The following is a 25,087-nucleotide window of genomic DNA, read 5'->3' as shown; positions in this document are numbered from 1 at the left end:
TACCTTTAGAATTTAAAACTCCCTTTAAAAAAATCTTTGGTTATGAGCTCCAAAGAACAATTATTATATTATTTACCTAGAGTTGTTATTTTACATTTCTTAGTTAATTTTTATTTCACTACTAGGGATGGTATGCAGGAAGAGGGGAGGAGATGTTAATATGTCAATTCCAAATGCTGTATATTACTTATTATATATAATGGGAGTGTGTAATGAAAAATAAATCAAAATGTTTAAAATAATTAAAATTAACCATAATAGAAAAAAAAATCTTTGGTTAAAAGAAGTCTAAGAAAAAAAATTGCAGAATATCTCGAAAACAGGAATGATGAGAACAGAAAGTACTGAGCTGGAACACAGAGAAACCAGAGAACTAATAAATCAATCTCAAAACTGGCTCTTTGAGAACACCAAAACAAGACCCAAAGATAAAACAACAGCCAACCTAAGCAAGGGGTGAAAAGAACCCAAAGAAAACAAAATGAAAGGCCCAAACTGGGAAATAATAAAATTGGTCATAAGTCTCCCAGGGTCACAAACAATTTGTGTTATAGGCAACAGAAAAAGTAATTATGGTAGGGGAAGCCTTAACCACAGAGAACGTTCTCATGAAGAGATCCCTGATGCCTGATTGAGCTACTGCCACTGTTTCAGATGTCACCTCCAGACCCAATCCATTCCAGGAGGAGCAGAACGTCTGTGGCTTCCCAGAAGTCCCTTGGAGAACATCCCTGAACTTAACCCTGGTTAGAACTCGGTCACTGCCCACCACAGTTTGCCACAGCAGGAGTTCTTCCTGAATTACACAAGAAGAGGGGGAGCCATGGGTGACTGCATGGTTCAGTAGGCTAAGCATCCGACACTTGATTTCAGCTCAAGTCATGATCTCAGGGTCGTGAGATCAAGTCCTACGTTGGGCTTTACACTAGGTGTGGAGCCTGCTTGAGATTTTCTGTTTCTTCCTCTCCCTCTGCACCACCCCCTTCATTACAGAGTGTGTTTGGATATCTGGTAAGGCAGTATTCTCTTGAGTCAACAGTTTCTTGGCCCATCTTGTATATTTACTGTGATGAACACTTGAATCATATCCTTAAGTTCCATGACATTCAGGTAGGGGAAAAAATGGATAACGCCTACTGGCATCCTTCAGTTTCCCGATGTTTCTGTTCGTCTTGCCTCCACTCTCTCCCCTTTTAGAGATTATCTTTTCCTCTTTATGAGGATGAGATGTAAATATTCTGACAGTTCAAAAGTCAAGTGAAGCTGCTATCGAGTGGTCAAAGATACATTACTATTGAAAGTTAGCACACCTGGGTGGCTCAGTGGGTTAAGCATTAGCCTTCAGCTCAGGTCATGATCTTGGCGTCCTGGGATCAAGTCCTGTGTAGCACTCCTTGTTCAGTGGGGGGTCTGCTTTCTCCATCTCCCTCTGCCCCTCCCTCTCCCTGCCTCTGTCTCTCTCTCTCTCAAATAAATAAAATGTTTTTTTAAAGAATTTTTTTTAAAGATTTTTTCATTTATTTGTCAGAGAGAGAGAGCGTGAACACAGGCAGACAGAATGGCACACAGAGGCAGAGGGAGAAGCAGACTCCCTGTCGAGCAAGGAGCCCGATGTGGGACTCGATCCCAGGACGCTGGGATCATGACCTGAGGCAGCTGCTTAACCAACTGAGCCACCCAGGCGTCCCAATAAAATGTGTTTTTTTTTAAAGAAAGTTAAGAGAAGAGGTTTGAGTGTAATATTTATACTTACAAACATCTAAAGATAACAGTATGAATATCAAATACGGTGTGGCAGGAGTTCCCAAGATCACCCTCAGGAGCACCCAGGCCTTCTGAGTTAGGGCTGTGTGCCATCCTGCAATGAGAACCTATCCTTCCATGTTCTGTGTATATAAACAAGTTTTCTGCAAGTTGAAAACCAAAGACAAGTTGAAAACCAAAGATATCATAACCTGAATGTGGGTTATGCTATTTGTGTAAATATTTTTGATGCCAGATCAAGAAGACACATTTTAGGATTACATTTCCTTTGTATAAATTGAACTGATGAACCCTGGGCCATTGGGAAAGAGAGTTGTTTCAGAATCAAGGTCCAGTGAATTCTCTCTTCTTGTGCACCATTAGTTGGTAAAATTATGACATATTTTACTTTCTTTCTTATTTTGATCATAAATTTCTCATCAGTTCTTGTTTTCCTGTTTCTAGGTGCTTTCCTTTATTTTCTTGTACTAATTAACCATCATCGCATTCAATTTTCTTCAAACTCCCAATCACACCATCTCATATTTGAGTTGACGCACACACGCCCTTTCTTCTCTGAATTCTTGGAGTTCTCTCTCCCAGAGCCTGCCATTCTCCTACTTCAATCTGCTCAGATTGCCAATCAGGCCTTCTGCCCAGTTGGCATCCCTGATATTTCCTATCACTGTGGTCCTGGATTAGATCCACTGTTTTGTGGATCCCACATTTTCCATTTTCTTGGCTTATACCCTTGTTTTGCTGGAGAACATCCTCAAGTAGTTTCCTAAGAAAGTGTATTTGAGAGAAATTTTTTTAGCTCTTGCATATCTAAAAATATTTTAATTCCGTTGTCATATTTGATGGATATTTTGGCTGGTGTAGAATCTGGATTGAAAACCATTTTTTCTTAGAATTCTGAAAACATTGCCCTATTACCTTTTTTAAAAAAGATTTTATTTATTTATTTGAGAGAGAGACCACAAGCAGGGAGAAGAAGCAGACGCGCCCCCCAACCCCCACTAAGCAGGGAGCAGGTCACCCTGGGATCCCAGCATCCTGGGATCACGACCCAAGACAAAAGGCAGATGCTTAACCGACTGAGCCACCGAGGCACCATGCCCTATTATCTTTTTAAAATTGTTGCCCTATTATCTTTTATCAGTGTTATTTAGATGATGTTACTTATTCTGATTCCTGTTCTTTTTTCTCACTTTTATCTTTCAAGAACTCTTGTTAATTGCTTACTGGACTTCTCAAATTGTTCTTCCTAGTCCTTATATTTTTGCTCATATTTTTTGTCTGTATTGTTTTGTTCGATTTCCTAGCAGACTCCTTCAGTTTTGCCTTTCAATATTGCTATTGGAATTTGAACTTCAATAATCACATTTAATTTCCAGTAATTATTTTTTCTTCTCCATTCCTTTTACATAATATTCTATTCTTGTTTTGTGGATACAATATCTTTTTTAGTTTTCTGAATATGCTAATTAAATTAAAAATTTCTTTCCATATGATCCCTGCATTTTCTGGAATTCCTTTAAGTTCATTTTTTTCTATAGGTCATACTTGATTATTTTTAATATCAAAGACCTTCTTCAAATTTCTGAGGATTCTTAATGGGTTTTTTTAGAGGTTTTATTTATTCATTTGGCAGAGCGAGATCACAAGTAGGCAGAGAGGCAGGCAGAGAGGGAAGAGGAAGCAGGCTCCCCGCTGAGCAGAGAGCTCGATGTGGGGCTCGATCCTAGGACCCTGAGATCATGACCCGAGCCGAAGGCAGAGGCTTAACCCCCCTGAGCCACCCAGGTGCCCCTCTTAGTGGTTTTTTAATATTTAGTAAAGAAATGCTGGATAGCTATTGTGGATTTAATCTGCTTTAGGGAAAATAGGTCTGTTTTCCTGCTATGAGTCTTCTGTATAGGCCAGGGAACCAAAGAACAGAGTTCACATTCTCCAAACGTTAGAACGAGGAGAAAATTGTTCAGGAGTTGCCAACTCCCATGCTGGAGGCTCTACCTCTCTGTAGACATTTCATTCCATTTCTATAGAGGACGGTCACGGGTTTTTCTTGCAGGCCTGCACCAGCTGCCAGCTCAGCTACCTGGTAGAGAAGAGGAACTTCCAACTGTTGCAGTCATTCTGTATTGGGATCTTCAGTTAATTCTCATGTGTTCGGTCCCATTTTGTTCTGTTGCCTTCCACCACATGCCTGCTGGTTCTGAGCCTACTCTGGGGCACCTGGGTGGCTCAGTTGGTTGACCATTGGCTCTTGGCTTTGACTCAGGTCATGATCTTTGGCACTGTGAGCCTGAGCCCACTGGTCAGGGTCCAAGCTCAGGGAGGACTCTGCTGGAGATTCTCTCTCTCCCTCTGCCCCTCCCCACAAACATGCTCGCTCTTGCTCTCTCTCTCTAAAGTAAATAAATAAATAGATAAATCTTAAAAAAGGAAAAAAAACCTCTGTGTGTGTGCACATACAACTGTGAATATAATGTATCAGAATTAATTCATTTCTCATCTATTTTCCCATTTCTTAGTACATGTAGTTAGGCTATTAAGTTTTTTAAAGATTTTATTTACTTATTTGGGAGAGAGAGAGAGATCACAGAGGGAGAGGGAGAAGCAGACTCACTGCTGAGCCTAGGGCCTGATGTGGGGCTTGGTCCCAGGACCCTGAGATCATGACTTGGGCCGAAGGCAGATGCTTCAGTGACTGAGCCACCCAGGCCCCCCAAGGTTATTAATTTTTCTAGATGACTACTTTAGCTACATAACTTAGGTCATTGTTTGTCATTTCTGAAGTTTATCATTTTAACTGTTGTTTCCTCTTCAGCCAGAGTTATTTTGAAGTCTGTTTTAAAACTTACAAGTGGAAAGTGGTTTTTCATTTTATTTTGTTTTGCTTTTGCCCATTCTTTTGTTCCTAAGTTTGAATCTTATCATAAAGTTGCCAGAGACTGGACTGCATGATTTCAACATTTTGGAATTTACTGAGACTTTTTTTGAGGTGTCTAATTCATAAGTAACTTTAGGAAATTTTCCATAGTGCTTGAAACAAATTTATGTTCTTAATTTTTTGTTATCATCTGGGATGCTAGTTCTACAACTCCAGACCATCCGTTTTGTCCTTCTCATTTTCCATTGTCTTTGTGGATGTGCTTTCTTAAAAGTAAATATTCCTATCAGTCCAAGGAATTTTTAGACAGATCAATTAGGAGTTGGTGCTCTGTATGTCATATTGATAAAATCCTTCTGGTAGTTGGTTTTCTGTCAATTGCTAGTCATACTATATTTTCCTGGTTTTTCTAAAAGATTTTATTTATTTATTTATTAGAGAGTGAGACAGCACAAGGGGTGGCGGCAGAGGGAGGGGGAAACAGACTCCCCGCTGAGCAGAGAGCTCGATGTGGGGCTCGATCCCAGGACCCCAAGATCATGACCTGAGCCAAAAGCAGACACTTAACCAACTGAGCCACCCAGGTGCTCCAATTTTCCTGGTTTTTATCTTTTACAGTCTAAATTTTAAGGGGACCCATTTAATAAACATTATAGCCCATTTTTTTAAATGACACATTTTTAATTCTACTGGTGAATACTTTAAACTCTACTGTTTTTCTACTTTTCAATGGCAAAAGTGAAATTGTATTATTTAAGCCTTGTTTAGTCAAACTAAGGAATTCAGCAAGATCCTCTTCATTGGTTTTCTTTTTCAAAAATGTCTTGACTTCTAGTCTTGTGCACTTACTCTTCCCAATCTAGAATTAACTTGTTACCGTCCGCAGAAAGTCCTTGATTTTGACTTGGGGAAAAGAATCTCTAGATTAATTTATGAAGAATTGGCATCTTTATTATGTAACTCTTTCTTTCCAGGAATGCAGTAGTTTGTTTATTTGTTTGTTTGTTTGTTTTTTCTTACTTCACAGAGACAGAGACAGAGAGAGAGGGAACATAAGGAGAAGCAGGTTTCCCACAGGCAGGGAGCCCAATGTGGGGCTCGATCCCAGGACCCTGGGATCATGACCTGAGCCGAAGGCAGATGCTTAATAACTGAGCCACCCAGGGGCTCCATCTTTCTTTCTTTTTTAAATCTCTTATTAGTACTTTATTTTCTTTATTGTGTTATGTCAGTCACCATACAATAATACATCATTAGTTTTTGATGTCGTCTTCCAAGATCTCTCCCTCCCTTCCTTTCTTCTTTCTTTCTTTCGTCTTCTTTTATGTCTTCCAGTCAAGTTTTATAGTTTTTAAATATAGGTTTTTGGCATTTCTTAAGGCTATTCCCTGCCGTTTTATAATTTTTGTAGCCAGAGTAAGTTGAGTGTTTTTTTTAAATTACATTTCCCAGCTTTTTATTACTGGCTGTGTCTGTATGTGTCTATATATGTGTCTGTATGTCTAACCCTAACCCTAAACACCAGGGATTGATCTTCCCTTACTGAGGCTAATGGGTTTTTCTCCTCATGATGAAACTCCAAGGGTGAGGTTTCAAAGAGAATTGGAGGAGGATACCTGTGTTTTATTTTACATGAATAATGTTGCACCATAGATCTTGTTCTATTTCTTGTTTTGTTCCCACCTAACACCATTAAATATGATGTTGGCTCTGAGCTTCTCAATAGATACCTTTGATTAGATTGAGGAAGCTCCCTTGTACTCATAGCTCTCTGAGTTGTTTTCCTCGTAAGTAGGTGTTGTATTTTATTAAACACTTTTCCTGCATTTATTGAAATAATTGTATAATTTGTTCCCCTTAAATCTTTTAAGATTGATTTCTAATTTTAAACCATCCTTGCATTCTTAGCATAAATTTCAACTTGGTTATGAAATATAATTATAATCTGCTGGATTCAGTTTATTTGTCTAGCATTTTTACATCTATCTAACATATCCTATAGCATACTTTTATTGGCTTATTATAGTAGTTATATTAGTCTCATAAAATACGTTTGGAGAACTTTTTTTTTTTTCTGTGTATGGTTGGAATTACCCATTCATTAATAATTTGGTAGACTTCAACTGCAAAGCTCTCCAAGCCTTTTTTGTTTGTTTGGTGGGGGTAGACATAGTCAATTTCTTTGTGGTTATAGAGGGTCTATCCAGGTTTTATGTTTCTAGGGTCAGTTTTGGTAAGCTGTGCTTTTCTAGGAATTTGTTCATTTTGTTTATGTTTTCCAATTTTCTGCCATACAGTTGTTCATAATATCCTTTTAAAATTTTATGTCTTGTCTACTACCTATTGTATAATCTATATATCTGTGGTTGCATCTCTTTTTCATTTATAATATAATTTGTCTTTCCTCTCTTTATATTTAGGTTCTTAAAGGGCTGGCTTTTCTTTTCAGCTTTTCGAAGAATCAGCTTTTGATGTTTCAATCCTATCATTCGTTTCTGTTTCATCCTTTTCTACTCATCCTTAATTGCCTTCTATTTTCTCCAGGTTTACTCTGCTGTTTCTTTTTATAGTTTCTTTTCTTTTTTTTAAGATTTTATTTATTTATTTGAGAGAGAAAGAGAGAAAGATCATACACATTCGGGAGCAAGCACAAGCAGGGGGAGGAGCAGAGGGAAAAGGAGACTCCTGGCTGAGCATGAATCCTGACGTGCGGGGCTGGATCCCAGGACCCCGAAATCATGACCTGAGCTGAAGTCATACACTTCACTGACTGAGCCCCCCAGGTGCCCCTCTTTTATAGCTTCTGGAGCTGAATGCTCAACTTGTTGACTTGTTAACCCAAACGCCTACTCAACACCTCCACTTGCACATCTAATAGGCACCCAAGCTTAACATGGTCAAAACGGAACTCTTGGGGCGCCTGGGTGGCTCAGTGGATTAAGCCGCTGCCTTCGGCTCAGGTCATGATCCCAGGGTCCTGGGATCGAGCCCCGCATCGGGCTCTCTGCTCAGCCTCGAGCCTGCTTCCTTCTCTCTCTCTCTGCCTGCCTCTCTGCCTGCTTGTGATCTCTCTCTGTCAAATAAATAAAATCTTAAAAAAAAAAAAAAAACGGAACTCTTGATATGTACCTCTGAAAATGTGGTTTTGTACAGTTTTCACCATCATAGTGAAAGGTACCGATTCATTCAGTTGCTCAGTGGAAAACTCAGGAATCATCCTTGTTCCTTCTCTTTCTCTGTACATCTAATCTTTTCTACTCGACTTTGAAAATCCAGAATGAGTGTTACCTCAGAACCTAGTTCATGCCACTATCACTTCTCCTAGACGGTTGTCAGGGTCTCCTGACTGGACTTTTGTTTCTGGTTCTGTCCTTCACGGACAGCTCTCCACACTGCACATACAACATGGATCTGATGATGTTAACTCTCAGTTCACAGTCCTCCAAAGGCTTCACCTCAGGAGAGGCTCCTAGTTCCCATGGTGGCTCTAGCTGCCTGTCCAACTGCATACCCTGCTATTCTCTGGCCACATAAACTTTCTTCCCAACATGCCAGGCACAGTAGCTCCTCAGGGCTTTTGAACTTGCCTGGAATTTTCTCTCCACAGATATCCATATGGGGGAATAAAACAAAGGCAAAAGTCTATAGATCTCTAAATAGCACCCCCTTTACTCTTGCTTTATGTGTCTCAAAACCCTTATCACTATGCGACATTATATTACTAATTTGTATGCTTAGTATGAATCTTTGCCACAAGAATGTTTACTGTCTTGTTCAGTACTGTGAATCCAGAACCTGGAACGATGCCTGGCATTTGCAGGTATTTAATAAATGAAGGGGAGCCACCAAATCAGAATTAGAAGCTTCCTTGTTTTTTTTTTTTTAAGATTTTATTTATTTATTTGAGAGAGAGAGAGAGAGCGCGAACTTGAGAGGGAGAGGGTCAGAGGGAGGAGAAGCAGACTCCCTGCTCAGCAGGGAGCCCGATGCAGAACTCTATCCCAGGACTCCAGGATCATGACTTGAGCCTAAGGCAGTTGCTTAACCAACTGAGCCTCCCAGGCACCCCTAGAAGTTTCCTTGTTAAGCACAGAACCAGTACAAGGAGCATTGGATGTACTAGATAGGTGGAATACAATTAAGGTTGCTTTGAGAAATAGTCCTGTCCTGCACACCCTATTGGATAAAACTTTTTCCATACTCCTAAATATTTTTCTGACCCAGAATTCCTGGATCTTAGTTTACAAATCACCTTTTCTAGCAAGTGTTCTCTCTCCCCTCCTGGCAGAGCTAAGTGCTGCTTCCTTTGTGCTCTCACTGCCCCTTCTGCACACCTCCACCAAAGCATCTGATACAATTAACAGATCTCGGTGCAGCCTGGCCATGCACAGTCTTCTCCCACCAGAGTTTCAGGAAGACCACGGCTGTAGTTTGTTATTTATTCCCTGACCCTGTTAGAGTGTGGCATACGGCATCGGGCACACAGCAGGCCCAGATGAAAGAATGCAATGGGTAGGCCCCTGAAACGAAGGTCGGTTGTCTGGAACAACGTCAGGCTCCAGGATAGGCAAGTTTGCTGCTCCTAGTGAAGGTGGGGATACTGAGAAAATACAGGTGCGGTGAAACTCTTACAGCAGCGTAGTTTGTGCGTTTGTGTACAGCGGGTCAACGGCCCAGGAGGGCCACGCAAAAAAGGCGTGCGGAGCCTAGGCCTTCACTTGCCCCAGCATCCGCAAGGGCCCATTAATCCTTAATATTCAAATTCCTCCCACTAAACCAGCCCCTCCGCGCCCTAGCCGCCTCTTTCCCCCAATGACGGTGGATGGCAACCAATCGGGAGCTGGACGGGGTTTCCACCCCCTTTTCCCTAGCGGGAACGGACACCAACCCCAGCCAATTGGTAGCATTGTCATCGAGACCCCGCCCCACCCTGGCCGCCGCACCCAATGGCGGGAGGGCTCGCGGCGGTGCCGGGGGCGGGGCGCGGGCGCGCAGGTGCAGCAGCGCGCTAGCAGGCCGGGAGGGCGGGGCGCGACGTCGGCCGTGCGGGGTCCCGGCGTCGGCGGCGCGCGCGCTCCCTCCTCTCAGAGAGAGGGCTGTGGTAAAAGCCGTCCGGAAAATGGCCGCCGCCGCCGCTGCCGCGCCGAGCGGAGGAGGAGGAGGAGGCGAGGAGGAGAGACTGTGAGTGGGACCGCCACGGCCGCGGGCGGGGACCCTTGCCGGGGGGCGGAGGGTAGGGGCGGGACGAGGCGCGGGAGGGGCCCGCGGGGTCGGGCGACACGGCTGGCGGATGGCGTCCCTCCTCTCTACCCTCCCCCTCCCGCCGCCGCCGGTGACGGCTCTCCCCCCCCCCCCCCCCGGCCCGTCACCCGCACTCGCGGTGACCGTCCTCGGCGCGGTCGTCCAGGGCCGACTTCGCCTGGCGCCCCCCTCCCTCCCGCGTCCGGCGCGCATCCCGGCCCCCGGCCCCGCGGGCGCCCCTGTCGCCGGGGTTTTGCCTGTCGGGGCTGCGCGCGCGTCGTGCCCTTCTCGGGGCTTCGGGCCCGCGGCGTCGTCGCGCGCCCGCCGCCCCGGCCTCTCCCTGGATCGCGCTCTCCCCTCTCCCTCCCTCGCGCGCCCCCTGTGCCGTTACTCGGCCCCCCCACCGGCGCGCGTGCGCAGTCCGCCTCCCGTCGGGAGAGTGCGCCACAAGGGTTCCTGCGCACCCCCATCTCCAGGCTTTGCCTCCCCCCTCCTTCTCGCCCATTCCATGACTTTCTGCCCCCAGTGCGAGCGAGTCGGTCCACCATCTCCTCTCCCCTCTAGCAGGAAAAGTAGGTGGGAATTATTGCCCACCCACAAAAGGGACTAGACGTTGTGTTCCTGGTCCCACAACTCATCATAAAGAGGCGGTTATAGTTCCCATCACGAACCTTTCATAGGGGACTGTGTGTCCGGGAGCACCGGAGGCTCTTCGGTGGGAGTGCGCCCCCAGGGTCTTTGGGGGTTCCGTGGCCTCAGAATGTGAGCGCCCTCCGATCCTCCCCGCCCCCCTTCGCCGGAGATCATCTAGTTACATAAGTGGAGTGGGACATAGTATGTAACCGGCTTCTATAGTCCTGGAGCGCGCCCTGCTCAAGATCATCATTACCAGATGGGGCAAGTGCATCGCATCGCTGTGGTTCCTGTCAGTTGCCCCCTGAAAGTTTATTTTCTTTTTAGTTTGGTTATAACTGAATTGCCCACACTGAAACTCAGGTGACTTTTACGTGGTGTGGCAGTGTTACTGTGGTTTTGCCCTGAAGACTTAATGTCATTGCAAAGAGTCTAAAAAACTTGCTTTCACGGAGGAGACCGTTTATGACCTTGCTAAGTGGACCTGAGATTGGGAAAGCTTGCTCTGGAATACCTACCTCTGTGGTGGTCGCCTGTGTTGAGTGTGTTCGTTGTGGATTGGTCACAGCAGAAATGGGCTCCACCACAAAAGTGATATTCCTGACTCATGGTCCGGCAGATGTGTGCTTCTGGTTCTTTTTCCAGGAACAGGAATGGACTCTGCAGAGCCATTCACACATTGTGTCTCTGTTCTGTGGGGGATCAGTACCCCAAATTGTGAGATGGTAGGATCGAATTCGGCGGGGGGGGGCGTGGGGGGGCTTGGTGATGGTGGAAGCAAATCTAGCAGCGCCTGATGCCAAGTGGCTTAGACTTTGGGAGACTCTCACAAGTTTTAGGTGTTTTGTTATACCAGAAAAATTAAGCTTATTTGTGCCGTGGTAGTAAAATTCAGTGTTGTTAATAGGCACTTATTACTTAAGAAGAAATTTGTGTTTCATGGTCAGAATTTTCATCTGGGTCTCAGCAACTTCAGTTAACAACAAGAGTAAGCTGACCTCTTGGGTCTTTTGATATCTGCTGGATCCTTATTTAAAAAAACAAACAAGAACAAACAAACAAAAAAAACGATGTCTAGGTTTCTTCGGTCTTTTAGGAATTCCCACCAGGGCTTTAGGGAATAGGCTTATTTATAGACCTTTTATGACTTCTATTTCAAATGCCAGTCAGGAAGCCCGGGAAACACTTGCTTTTATTTTCTTACCCAGACACGTGAGAACCTTAAGGGACACAGTCCATCTAGTAGAGTACAGTTGGTTAAATAAGTTGTTATAGATACCTCTTTGTGGCACGTCAGCTTGGTGGCTTGTTGGCTTGGTGGCAGATCACTGAGGGACTTTCCTAGCCATACACTCGCACAAGCCCACTTGACAGAGATTCCAAGGTTTGTGCATCTCGGCCTATGACGTGCCAGGACGAGGACTCTGCTTTGTTTTGTATCATTGGCAATGCACTTGCCTCCTCGAGTGCCCCTCCAGTTAGCTGTTCATCATACCTCTAGCCTTTTAAGCAGCACGGGCAGCTTCCTGAATGTAGTTTCTCTGAAAAGTGCCTGGTGGCATCTGAAGTCAGTATGTTCTAATAGCTTGAAGAGACCTGCAGCTTTCTTGCTTCATGGGCTCTCACGGCATCCTGTTTCTTGTTACAGATGTGCCTGGAGTGCTTTAGAGCTACAGTACCAGGTCTTTATTTCACCCGATAAAGCATGATGCAGTCAAACTCTACTCTGACTTTTGTGCTGTTGATGTATTGGGAGGGTTGGAATACAATTTTGTGTTCTCTTTGCAATTTCTAGCCAGAGTCATTGTTTCCCGTTCACCCTGCCTCTGTGTGGCCAAAGCTAGAAGGGATGGAGTGGCAAACTGTGGAGTTTAACAAAAGGAAGCTGTGGAGTTTGACTAGATAAGTCCAATACAATGTTGCCTCCACCCGAATACTCCATCCCCTATGTGGGCACTGAATGAGAACCTTGCTTCTTTCACCTAAAATAGAGAAGAGCAGAAGCAAAATTGTTAGTTCCTTACTCTAGCCCAGTTTCTACTGCTGACGAACCTGCCTGGGACTATTTGCATGATAAATAACGTGTCCTGGAACTTGTCATCATTTATAAAGGTGACTGTCAGTAGAAATCTTTTAATTGGCTAAGGCAGTTTGTTGCCAGGCTACCTGAGTTATCTATGAGGAGAGAATCCCAGAAAATGTTTGACATTCGTAGTGACTATAGTTGACCTTTGAACGATGCAGGGATTAGGGGCCCCGACCTCCCTCCCCCGTGCAGTTGAAAATCCACGTATAATTTCTGACTCCCCCCTCCCCAGATCTAACTGCTAATAGCCTACTGTTGACCGAAAGCCTTATTATTAACTTAAACAGTTGATTGATGCATATTTTGTATGTTATGTGTAGTATATACAGTATTCTTAAAGACAACAAAGAAGATGTTATTAAGAAAATCATAAGGAAGAGAAAATACATTGATAGTACTGTACTGAAAAACATCTGCATGTAAGTGGACCCGAACAGTTCAAACCTGTGTTGTTCAAGGATCAACTGTAGTTTTTTAAGCACACGGGGGTGGAGGGGTGGGGGAAACAGTCCTGGATTGGTGGCAAGTCCCAGGCAGTGCATCGGGACACCTGCTTGTTTCCACTGCCCTCTGCTGCGGTGACATGCATGCAGACCGGCCTCATGTGGCCGGCAGACACAGTCTTTTTTCTTGGGCAGAGCGTTATTTCTGCTTCGACGGAAGGACCTTGTCTCAATTCTTCTGCACCAGCCTTCTCCAGTCAGATTGCTGTTGTCACCACTGTGACCACTGTGCCTTTTCCTCATTTCCAGTAGGACAGATGTGAATGGGTTCTTCTTCCTTGGGCTCACTTACACAAAGTTATGCTCTTCTGCCTTTATCTGTTCTCTTCTGCCTTTCTCTTGCAAGGAACTCTTTCCTATTGAAATCTTGATTTGCATGCCATTACTTAAATACTTGGTTCTGCCATTTTTGATGGTAGGTATGGTGTTGGGGGTATCTGAGTGGGAGTGGGTATTTGGTGGCAGGCAGGGCATCCCCATTCCCGTATCGAAGGGGTGTGTGTGGCCATTCTACTCAAGAATAAAGCCTTGGCCTTTATAACTTCTTCGGGGCTTACTTACGTTGGGTCTGCTGGCATGCGAAGGTGTCCTCAGTATGGCTGTTCTGCAGTTCCTGCAGATGTCTGTACTCTGGGGAGCAAGCCTTAGGAAGGGTTGACTTGTCTTCCTTGCCTAGGAGCTGGGGGCATCATATATATGAACCTGCAAATTACTGTTTCATTGGATTTTTACTTACCTGCTTTCATTTGCTTGCTCTTTTTTCCGTGAAATCTTGAGTTAATCAAAGATCTTAAAATTTCAGAGCTGGAAGGAACCTTAGTCCAGCTCCCTCAGTTTACAAGTAAAAAACCATGGCTATGAGAAGTTGTAACTTTGCCAGGGCCTCCCAGCCAAGATACTGGTTTGATTTTTATTCTATAGCTAACTGAGTAGTACTGTTACCTTGACTTCTGGATTTCAAAGTATTCTGTGACTCCACTGTTTAAGGGAATTGTAAGGCCTCACTGCACCTCAATAGATAATTCTAGGTACCATCCCAGTAGTTATAGACCAGCTGTAGAAGACTTGGTTGGTGTTGCCCTTTCTCTGGGTTTAATTACATGAGTAATTATTAGTGTGAATAGTCTCTAAATTGTATACTGGAGGCTTTTTTAGTGTAAAGGTGAAAGTGCTGCTCTTGGGCCAGCACGCTAACCAGAGATTAGCTAATACGGGGCAGTTTAGATTTTAACAAGGAAATGATATTATGTTGATGAAAAATGTAATGACAGAAGTCTTTTGAATATATTCAAAAACAAAAGAGAAACTATCAAACTAATAACTTAGTTTGTTGAGCATTGTGATTTAACAGATCTGAGAGGCTTAAAAGTGATCGCTCTGAAACAGACTTGCATATATTGGAGGAGGGCTTTGGATCTCCCAGGGCGTTTGGTTTCTGTTGGTGCTGTTTCGCCCCGCCCCCTCAGGGTTGAAGCTCCTTTAAGTGATGTTACAGCAGCTCGTTTCAAATTCAGCTGCTTGAAAAAGAAGGGAGACTTTGCCTCTGGATTTCATGTGTTCTTTTTGGGATGACATTTTGATGTTGAATGTTCTCTTGAACATGTTTTCTCTCCCTGAGCCTTTCTGTATGATGTAGTGCAAGAAATACTTACCAGGGATCACCACTGACAGTACGCTTTATAGTGCCAAAGTTCCAAAGTGTCCCTCAGAGGTGACTTGTGATAGTGTCAGTTCTAACACACATGAATCTTTATTTTAGTATGTGTGTTATGGGCTAGGAATTTGCAGTTTATCCTTTGTTCCTAGTAGGTAAGCTGGGAAATAGCATAGTACTTTGTCTATATGTTTATCTTCAAAATGTCCCAAATAGCCCTGGGAAAAAGGTCGTGCAGCACAATGGGGGCTTTCAACTTACGATTTTCTTTGTTTTAGGCTCCATAAAAATACAGACTCACCAGTTCCTGCTTTGATGTGACATGTGACTCCCCAGAATACATCTTGCTTCTGTAGACCAGCTCCAACAGGATTCCATGGTAGCTGGAATGTTAGGGCTCAGGTAAGTAACCTTCCTTTTTTTTTTTTTAGTATATGTCCTGGTTTGGCCATCTGTTTTTAAAAAAAAAAACAAACAAAACAAAACAAGGAAAAAAAAAAAACAAGATGTACTACTCTTGGACAGTATAAAAGTACCCCAAAGACTAAAGCTATAACTGTGCCAAACTGTGCCATATAATAAAAAAAAGTCACTTCCCTGAGCCCTGAAAGGTCAGTTTGGGTAGGGTTACTTGGTAGCCACAGCGTGATCTGGGGGCGGGCGTCAGATTAGAGCCGGAACTGGTGATCTGCAACTTCAGTTCACCTTGAAGCAGGTCAGCTGAGCCGAGGGCGTGAGTTCTTCACCTGCCACTGCTGCTGTTGCCTAGCGGTCTTCAGCGTGGTGCTTTGTTTGCTTTGGTTTTGGGTAAATGACTTCCTGGTCAATGTTAGTGAGCAGTGGTAAAACATTTTCAGACACGGGAACTGGTATGCGGCCCCCTAGAAGGACAGCTTCTTGAAAGCTGTCACAGAACCACAGAGCGCACGGCTATTGGCTGTGCTTGCTACCCTCCTCCCACGGGAACTAAAGAGAGGACCCAGACACGGGTCTGGCTCTTGAGACTCTAGAGTAGAATGAGTGCCTTTGGAAAAGCTGAGGATCCAAGCCATATGAGGTCTGACACTCAGGTGCTCTATAAGCCACACTTTTGGCCATCTTGGGGCCATTGTGTGGGATTTAATTTTGTAAAAATGAGTGGTTCCTTAATTCTCAACTGTCAGGCTCAATATTTCAAGCTTTTTTAAAATCAGTGGTCACTCCACATTTGATGTTTTGACACCTGGATTTCAAAATTCCATGTGGTAAGGCAGAACGTACTGATTGAATTTTTCCATTCCTTTTCCTAAGAAAAAATGTAAGTTTATGCATAAGCTGCCATTGTGATTCTGGCTGAGACCCCCAGGTAGCACTTTGTTGTCTCTCTCTGGTGGTTTCTGACACCTGAGTCTAAAGCTTTGTGGCCATCCATAACATGGCCTGTTAGAGGACTGTGTGAGGGCAGGGCTGGGGTGAGGGAAACTAGAAGGTGTGGAATGAAGTGAGGAGCATTGCGCTGCCTCCAAGTCCCAAATTTGGTTCCAGCCCTGATCCTGTGACTCAAATTGTCATTTCTGCTTTATTGCTGTGGGGTGTACTCTGGGCCCTGCTGACAGGACGTCCTTTGTACACCGCATATTTATGCTGGTGGGAGTTGTGTGGCTGGTGCTTTGTGCATTGTCTCAGAAATGGTGTGGACTAAATGTATCATGGCAGTGAATGCGTTTCTTCTGGTAGATGTGAGGCCTGGGGGTGGTTTATGTTTTTCATAGTCTTTTTCTCAGATTATGAATGGATTTTATAAAACAGGCAGTGGTCAGTCTAAATAGTTTCTTCCAAGACATGTAGAAAGGAAGAGATATTTAGAATAATATCTGTTACTTACGAGTGGGAAAGACAGCCATTTGAGCTTCAAGAAACTGAAGGGAATTCTGCAAGGACAGAACCTGTCTTTACTAGATAAGTTTCTTATTATTTTTCTTTTTTTCCTTTTTTAAGAAATTATAAAAATAATGCATGCTTTTATAGAAAACAAACCATTTTAAAGTATACCATTTAAAAAGACGAAAGCTCACCATTACTCTCCATGCTCGCGATACCCAGAGTAACAACTATAAATGCAGGTCCTTGTGAATCTTCTCAGGCTGTACAAATATGCACATTTTGTGTTTTAACAAAATGAGGTTGATACTATACATATTTTGCATCTGTTCTTGTGATCTATTTCTCTCTGCCTCGTTTCTGTTAAGTGGCGGTGTGATCTGGTGCTGACTTACTGTCATGCCTTGTCCCCCTGTTGACTTTCCCGACGGTTCACTATTAAAGATGCTGCTGGATTGAACTTCCACATGTGCCAGTCTTTTCGAAGAACAGCTGCCTAGACTCGGAATTGCTGAGGGTACCACCACATCGCCTCCTAAAGTGGCTGTTGCGGTTCCCATGACAGTATGAGAAAGTGCCTCTTCCCACACCCTCCCAGAATTGGATGCCCATCTTTTAAATCTGTGCTCCTTGGGTTGTTACTGGGGCCGGACCTCAGTAATCATCAGCCATTTGTATTTGGTGTTTGGGAGTTGCTTGCCTGTTGGTGTTCTGCCTTCGTTCCTCCGTCAGGATATTTGTTTTTCAGTTGATCTGTAAGAACTTGTAATGTGTCCAGGATACTCTCTGTCATTACACAGATACTCCTACCTTGTCATATATCTTTTGATTCTGCTTGTCTTTTTTGATATACAAAATTTCTGTTAGGATTTTTTCTTTCGCTTTTATACTTAGAAAAAGTCCTTTCCTACCTTAAGAACATGTCAGTATCCATCCGTATATTTTTCTTCCTATAAAAAGATTGATGTACTATATTGATACATACAAAAGAATTATAGGTAAGTTTTCCTGTTTTTCATATGGTTATAAAAATGCCTCTTTCGTGTGTAGCTTTGGGTCGGGATGAGATCTAGAGCCCACTTAGCTGGTTGTGTCATAGCTGTTAGGTGGGGCAGTCGCCTCGTCTCTACCTTTAGTGAAGTCTTCACTTTGAGACTTGAGTTCGAGTGAGCAAAGTGTCTCTTACTTTTTTCTTTCTGAAGTTTTTCTTTGTGAGACTTGATGGCTAGCTGGTCAGCATATAATCATCTGTTCATTCCCCCAACAAGTCCTGGAGCCCCTGATTCAAGGCAGAGGCAGTCTGGGGCCCTGCAAGTGCCGCTTTCTCCTTGGCTTGGGCGGGGCCAAAGAGGCTGCAGTACCAGTGGCTACGGCTCCAGTGCTCATTCCAGAAGACTCGAGAAAATAGTGGATCTTCACAAAGTAGGTTTGGGATAAACTAGGAGGAATCCAGAGTGTGTGTGTGTATGTGCGTGCATATATGCGTGCGTGCGTGTGTGTGTTTTAGATTCTGACCCAGAAGTGAGAGCTTAGGGTAGACTGCAACATAAGCGCCGTTTGTTTCCTAACTCGTGTCATTGCAGGCTGATTTTTGTCTTGAATTATGATGAGGGCTTTTTGCTGGTGAAACAGTTCTATATTCAGCTAGCTTGGTTGTGATGGAATAAAAGTTGTGTACTGATAAAAATGGTAATTTTCTTCTATGATGATTTTGAAGCATTTCTGTAATAGCTCATAAAAATAAAGGCAGGCTTTTGGTGAATATATTCTTAGGGAAAAAGTAATTTTTTGCAGCTTGCATCGTTTAAATCTAATAAATAACCTTAAAACTGAAGTGGAATCCTGATTTGGATTGAAAAATATTTTTTACTTAATAAAGGATATAAATGGTTTATAATTAAGAAAAGCTTCTTGTATAGGCTGGGTTTTTTAAATGAACTTTTTAAAATGGGTGTATAGTACAGAACAAAAAAGGTTGTGTAAGAGGTTATATGGTTAAAGAGCTACTTGCCACCCTGTCCCCAAATAACCATTTCTCTCTCTGGAGGCAGCCATTGTTACCAGTTTCTTATTAATTATTTGTGTGTGTGCCTGTGCACATGCACCTGGGTGTAATTTTTAGATTGTGGTAAAATATACGTAACATTTAGCATTTTAGCCACTTTTACACGTACACTTCTGTGCCATTAAGTGTATTCTTGTGCAACCGTCCCCATTATGTATCTCCAGAACCCTTCTCATCTTGCAAAACTGAAACCATCTCCATTAAACCCTAACTCCCTGTTCCCCCTCCCCCACCTGGCCACTACCCTTCTTCCACTTTCTGTTTCTATGAAATTGACTATTCTAGATACTTCATATTGTTATCTATTTTATAATTGTGTTTACATATTTTGTGGGCATTTACACACACAAGGGTGGGTGTGCGTTTTTACACAAATGGTAAAACACCTTGCACATTTCCAAAATTTGCTGTTTTTAGTTAATGTATCTTGGAGATTGATATCCATTTCTGTAGAGCCATATCATTCTTTTTAAGGGTTGTAGAAGAAATTCCTAGATGTGGGACTTGCTGGCTTAAAGAGTATATGCATTTTAAACTTGGAGAGATATTGCTAAATCAAGGGTGGCCCGTTAATTGCATAGTTTTTTTTTTTTTAAGATTTTATTTCTTTATTCATGAGAGAGAGACACAGAGGGAGAAGCAGGCTCCCCACTGAGCAGGGAGCCCGATGTGGGACTCGATCCCAGGACCCCGGGATCACGACCTGAGCCAAAGGCAGACGGTTAACCATCTGATCCACCCCAGGTGCCCTGTTAATTGCATAGTTCTAAAGAAAAGACTACGTATGAGTAGATGAACACACAAATTTATGGCTGCGGTGCTATTTGTAGAGACTAGAGAGCCATTAATTAGGCTAGGAAGAAATAATTTTTAGCAGTTAGTGCTAGAAAGCAAAACTTCAGAAGCTTCCCTTTCATCAGATGTGACATCAGGTGAGCAGAGCCTATGAGGCAGGACCCTTTACTTGACAAGCAGAACTTCAGCCAATTCTCATTTGTCAATTTTGAAGAAAATGGAGCATTTTTATTTTGGTACTAAGTTGAAGTGGCTCCTTGGGACTCAGAGTTGAAAGGTCTCCTGAAGCTGCTGGACCTTCTGTCTTATTTGTATTGTAATATGCATAAGGAATGTCCTGGAAATATTCAGGACAGGATTGCTGTCGCTTCGTTTCTCTTCGATTCTTGTGCTCTTTACAGAGCAACACTTGATTAATTGACCCTATACCGGTTTAGCATGGTATTATGTGTCATGTGCTGTACTAGATGGCTGTGGATTACCCTTAGCTATCTTCTGATCTAAAGGAAGATACAGATGGGCAAACAGACCTTTACTTTACAAGGGTCCAGATGCTATGGCGGAAGAGCGCTGACCACTGAGGGAGCACACAAATGGTAGAGGGGCCCCGCCTACACTTGGAAGTGAGGGTCAGGGAAGTGACTTCTTTGAAAAGGGACTACCAAGACCTGAACAATAAGGCGACGTTAGCTAGTTCAGAAGAAAGTATGAGTTGGGGAGAGACCATGTTCAGAGGCTAAGACAAGAGACAACTGACTGGTGGGCTGGGTCTGAGGTATTTGGAGCACAGAGAGGACACAGGGTCAGCAAGCCAGGCCCGAGGGCAAGGAGCGTTTTTGTTTGAGGAGTGGGCTGGTAGGAAACGAGACACACCACACCAGCTGTGCCAGATGCACTCTGCTTTCCTTCTAAGTTGCACCACATTCTGAGATGTCCCTGAGCCCCAGAAGGCAGCATGAGGAGCTCTGGCCATCCATCCTGACCCCATTCCATCCCACGCTGCTCTGAAGGCCATCTGCCCTGAGTGACTTCCCACCCACCCATCAGGTCCCCAGGACTCCCACTTCAGGTCTCTTTATGAAACCTTCCTTCCCTCCACGAGACCCGTGAGGAGAGGGCTTCCCCTTCTCCAACACACTTCCTTTTCCCATACTTGATACTGAGAGGAGCTTGGTATCGTGGAGAGTCAGCTCTGGTGCCAAAGCCGCTGCGTAGCTCTTCTGATTTTTCCTTATTTTTTTAACCAAGATTTTCACGGTGCAGGAAGCAGTGCGTAAGCTAGCTCACTCTCTCGTCAGGGACGGGGTCCACCCCTATGAGCCGCCATGGCTGGCAGCACTGTCAGCCCCACGAGCCCGGGCCCAGAAGGTTAGAGAAGAGCGCTCTGTGCTGCTTGTCTGCGCGCCTGCTTCTCTGCCCTCCTGCAGGCCAGCCTGACCCTTCTGCCTTCGAGGTCTTGCCTTCCTGCCGTCCTCCTGGCCCTCTGCTCGGGCATGTTCTGCTCACACTTAAGATATGTTAGCATTTTGCCCTCTTCACATCCTCCTCCGGGGGTTCTGGTGTGACGGGCCCAGTGAGGTCCCGGCTGTGCTAGCTCGCCCTGCCTCCCCAGGGTAGCCTGTCCCCAAAGGGAGCGGGGGACACTCTCCATGCAAGCTGTGTGCTGTGTCCCACATAATAATGTATAACACTCAAAACTGTCTTCACAAACGTGCCAGAGGCTTTCCTGCTTTGTGTACCATTCTGCAACTCGTTCTTTTTGTTCTGTAGTTGGCTCTTGAGCTTGGTCTGTGTCGTTCTGTGTAGACCTTCATTCAACATGTCTCCTTGGGCCGTAGAAACATCTTTGCAGCAGAAGCCCCACCAGAGCCCAGAGGGAGAATGGAATTTAGAGAAACGGGCATTGACATCTGGTTTATGTTTACATCCTTTGGTCCTATTAACCAAGAAGATATTTTTATTTCTTTGTTTGTGAAAGCTTTCTACAAAAAAAGGCATCCATTTTCTAGATTTATTAATAGGGCAGTCCAAAGGTTTTATTTTTAGATTTGAAATAAGGCAAAGAAGGCTTCTGAGATATGCACATTTCCCTTTGTTCCCGTCGTCTTTGCAACATTCCACGTTGTTAAAACCGGAGCTTAAGCACTTTTAAGCACAAACTGACTTTCTACATGTGGATTATTTTTGAAACGATTAAAGCATTTTGGCTTTTCTAGGACTTCTAGTGATACTTAAGTTTTGACATTACTTTGATAAGTTAAATTTTAAACTTGTCTATAGATATTTAATAATATATTTTTAAAATGTGAATTTCTGTGTGGGTTTTTTTTTTGGTGTTTTTGTAAACAGCAGAAGGTATCAGTCCGTATTAAGTCCTAATTTGCTCTAATATTTTCAGCTGTTTTTGGAATTAGACTTGGCCAAAAAAAAAAACAAAACCAAAAAACAGACAAACGTCTGCAGTTGTGACAGTTTGTCGTTTTGTTCCACTTAACTCCAGAATAAAAAATTCTAGTGAATTTTTTTTCTAAGCTTGTAAGAACATAGGAATGATTAAAGTTGTCATAATACTTAAGGAGTGAGGAAAAGTTGAGAGTCTTTTTTAAGTGGCGACCCTATAAAAATGTAGCTTATAAGCAACTGTATAAATTTTTTTTAAAGATTTTATTTATTTTTTGACAGAGAGAGACACAGCGAGAGAGGGAACACAAGCATGGGGGAGTGGGAGAGGGAGGATCAGGGAGCCCAATGTGGGGCTTGATCCCAGAACCCTGGGATCAGGACCTGAGCTGAAGGCAGACACTTAATGTCTGAGCCACCCAAGGGCCCCATCAGCTGTCTAAAATTTATTAGCTACTCTTCCAGATTATTTAAGACAAATAAAAATAGAGTATTTATTAAGCTGTTTCTTTCTTAATTAAACAAGTGAAGGATCATTGCAGAAAATTCAGAAAATGTATATGGAAATCACTCTGGAAATTGCACCATGTGGCGAAAACTCCTGTTACTATTTGATCTACCTTTGAGGTCTTGCCTTCCTGCTATCCTCCTGGTCCTCTGCCTCCTAGCCAAGGGTTCTGAGTCATGGTTGAGAATCCATGGGTTCTGTGATCTTGGATGGGAAAAATACTTCTTGATTTTCACTAACCTCTCACTGAAAATTCAGTTTTCCTTCAATGACATATGTAGGCCATAGACCATGGTAGTATTAGGAGTACCTGTGACTTAGTCACTAATGGAGATGAAAGATGCTTTCATATCACATTAAAGTTACAGATATTTTAGAAACATCATTTGTCCTCGTTACTCTTCAGACCTAGGGTAGTTATTAGACTTAGTTATTTAATGGTTTCCTGAAGAAGCACATACTACTCTAGCACCCATGTTGACGTATGCTGTTAATCAGTTCCTATGCATTTATTTTTATGCATTTCAGTGCTCGCTTCAGCAGCACATTTATTTTTATGCATTTCAAACCACTCTTCTGAGGAGGGTACCACCAAGCCCAGAGGGTCCATGGCAGAAGAAGGTTAAGAACACCTGGGCACATCGTACTGTGCAGCCTCAAACATCGGAGCACTCAGCTCCTGAGTAGTCAACATGTGGGAGAAGAGCCTCGAGAGACCCCAGAGCACAGGCGCAATAAAGGGAGACAGTGTGGCTTTCAGAGCCTGCTGCGGCTTACTCTCCCAAGTGTCTTTATGAGCCCACTCAGTAGTCTGTAGAATCCGTGCAAAGTGTAATGCTACGAAACTGTTTAAGGATACTTCTTTAAAAAAAAAAAAAGATTTTATTTATTTCTTTGACAGAGAGAGACACAGTGAGAGAACACAAGCAGGGGGAGTGGGAGAGGGAGAAGCAGGCTTCCCGCTGAGCAGGGAGCCCAATGCGGGGCTCGATCCCAGGATACTGGGATTGTGACTTGAGCTGATGCTTAATGACTGAGCCACCCAGGTGCCCCTAAGGATACTTCTTCCTAAGATTTTTTTATTTTTAAGTCATCTCTACATCCAGTGTGGGGCTCAAATCCACAAGCCCAAGATCAAGAGTCATGATCCACCGACTGAGCCAGCCAGACATCCCAAGAATACATTTTTTAAAGATTTTATTTATTTATTTGACAGAGAGAGAGACCGTGAGAGAGGGAACACTGGCAGGGGGAGTGGAAGAGGGAGAAGCAGGTTTCCTGCTGAACAGGGAGCCAGACATGGGGCTTGATCCCAGGACCCTGGGATCATGACCTGAGCTGAAGGCAGAGGCTTTAATCCACTCAGTGCTCCGCATTTTTTTTTAAAGATTTATTTATTTATTGGAGAGAGAGCAGGGGGAGGCACAGAAGGAGAGCGAGAATCCTGAAGCAGACTACCTGCTGAATGCGGAGCCTGATGCAGGGCTCAGTCCCAGGACCCTTGAGATCATGACCTGGGCCCAAATCAAGAGTTGGCTGCTTAACTGACTGAGCTACCCAGGCGCCCCTTAATTGCATTTTCTAATTATAAAAATAGTATCTGTTCAATGGAAAAACTATTTTTTAAAAGGTTATTTATTTATTTATTTGAGAGACAGAGATCACAAATAGGCAGAGGGGCAGGCAGAGAGAGAGAGGGAAGCAGGCTCTCTGCCGAGCAGAGAGCCCGATGCAAGGCTTGATCCCAAGACCCAGAGATTATGACCGGAGCCGAAGGTAGAGGCTTAACCCATTGAGCTACCCAGGTGCTCCTCAGTGGAAAAAATTTTTGAGAAAATAAAGAGGAAAAGTGAGAATTACCTATAAATGTGGCATCTACAGATAGATAACGTCTGGCTAATAATGTCTTTGCACCATCATTTTTTTTTTTTTTTTTTTTAGAGAGAGAAAGTGCATGTGTGTTGAATGGGGGGAGAGAATCTTTTTCTTTTTCTTTTTCTTTTTCTTTTTTTTTTTTTTAAAGATTTTATTTATTTATTTGTCAGAGAGAGAGCGAGCGAGAGCGAGCATAGGCAGACAGAGTGGAAGGCAGAGTCAGAGGAAGAAGCAGGCTCCCCACGGAGCAAGGAGCCCGATGTGGGACTCGATCCCAGGACGCCGGGATCATGACCTGAGCCGAAGGCAGCTGCGTAACCAACTGAGCCACCCAGGTGTCCCAAGAATCTTTTTCTTAAGATTTTTTTTAAAAAGTAGAGAGCAAGCACAAGTGGGGGAGGGCAGAGGGAGAAGCAGACTCCCCGCTGAGTGGGGGAGCCCAATGTAGGCCTTGATCCCAGAACCCTGAGATCATGACTTGAGCTAGTCAGACACTTAACTGACTGAGCCACCCAGGCGACCTGAGAGAGAGAATCTTAAGCAGGCTCCAAGCCCAGCACAGTGTCTGAGTGTGGAGCCTGACACAGGGCTTGATCTCATGATTCTGATATCATGACCTGAGCCAAAATCAAGAGTCAGCACTCAGCCAGCTGAGCCACCCAGGTGCCCCTTTATACCATCATTTTTTGATACATACATGACATTTGGAGGTCTATGCCTCAGTTTAATTACGGGCATATCCACTGATTCCATGTCTCCATTGCTCCCAACGACAGGTATGCCTGTGTCCTGACGATACCACTCTGTGTCCGCATCTCTCACTCCCCC

At 43.8% G+C, this 25,087-nt stretch overlaps 1 protein-coding gene and 1 long non-coding RNA gene across 2 annotated transcripts in view; both read left to right on the top strand.

Annotated features, from left to right (window-relative positions):
• Nucleotides 1–9,665: 9,665 nt before the first annotated feature.
• Nucleotides 9,666–25,087, top strand: part of MECP2 (methyl-CpG binding protein 2) — a 62,562-nt gene continuing 47,140 nt past the window's right edge. The window contains exon 1 of the mRNA XM_059156424.1: nucleotides 9,666–9,820. Coding sequence (XP_059012407.1) covers nucleotides 9,759–9,820 — 62 coding nt within the window. The 5' untranslated portion in view covers nucleotides 9,666–9,758. The remainder of the gene's footprint in view (nucleotides 9,821–25,087) is intronic.
• On the top strand, nucleotides 15,039–18,462 carry LOC131820739 (uncharacterized). Its single transcript, XR_009349758.1, has 2 exons — nucleotides 15,039–15,158; nucleotides 17,061–18,462. It is a non-coding gene; the product is annotated as an uncharacterized LOC131820739 (long non-coding RNA).

Source organism: Mustela lutreola, chromosome X, assembly GCF_030435805.1.
Source record: "Mustela lutreola isolate mMusLut2 chromosome X, mMusLut2.pri, whole genome shotgun sequence".
In the NCBI taxonomy this organism is placed as follows: domain Eukaryota; kingdom Metazoa; phylum Chordata; class Mammalia; order Carnivora; family Mustelidae; genus Mustela; species Mustela lutreola.
The sequence above is the reverse complement of the archived record's forward strand: the minus strand, read 5'-3'. Positions and strand labels throughout refer to the sequence as shown.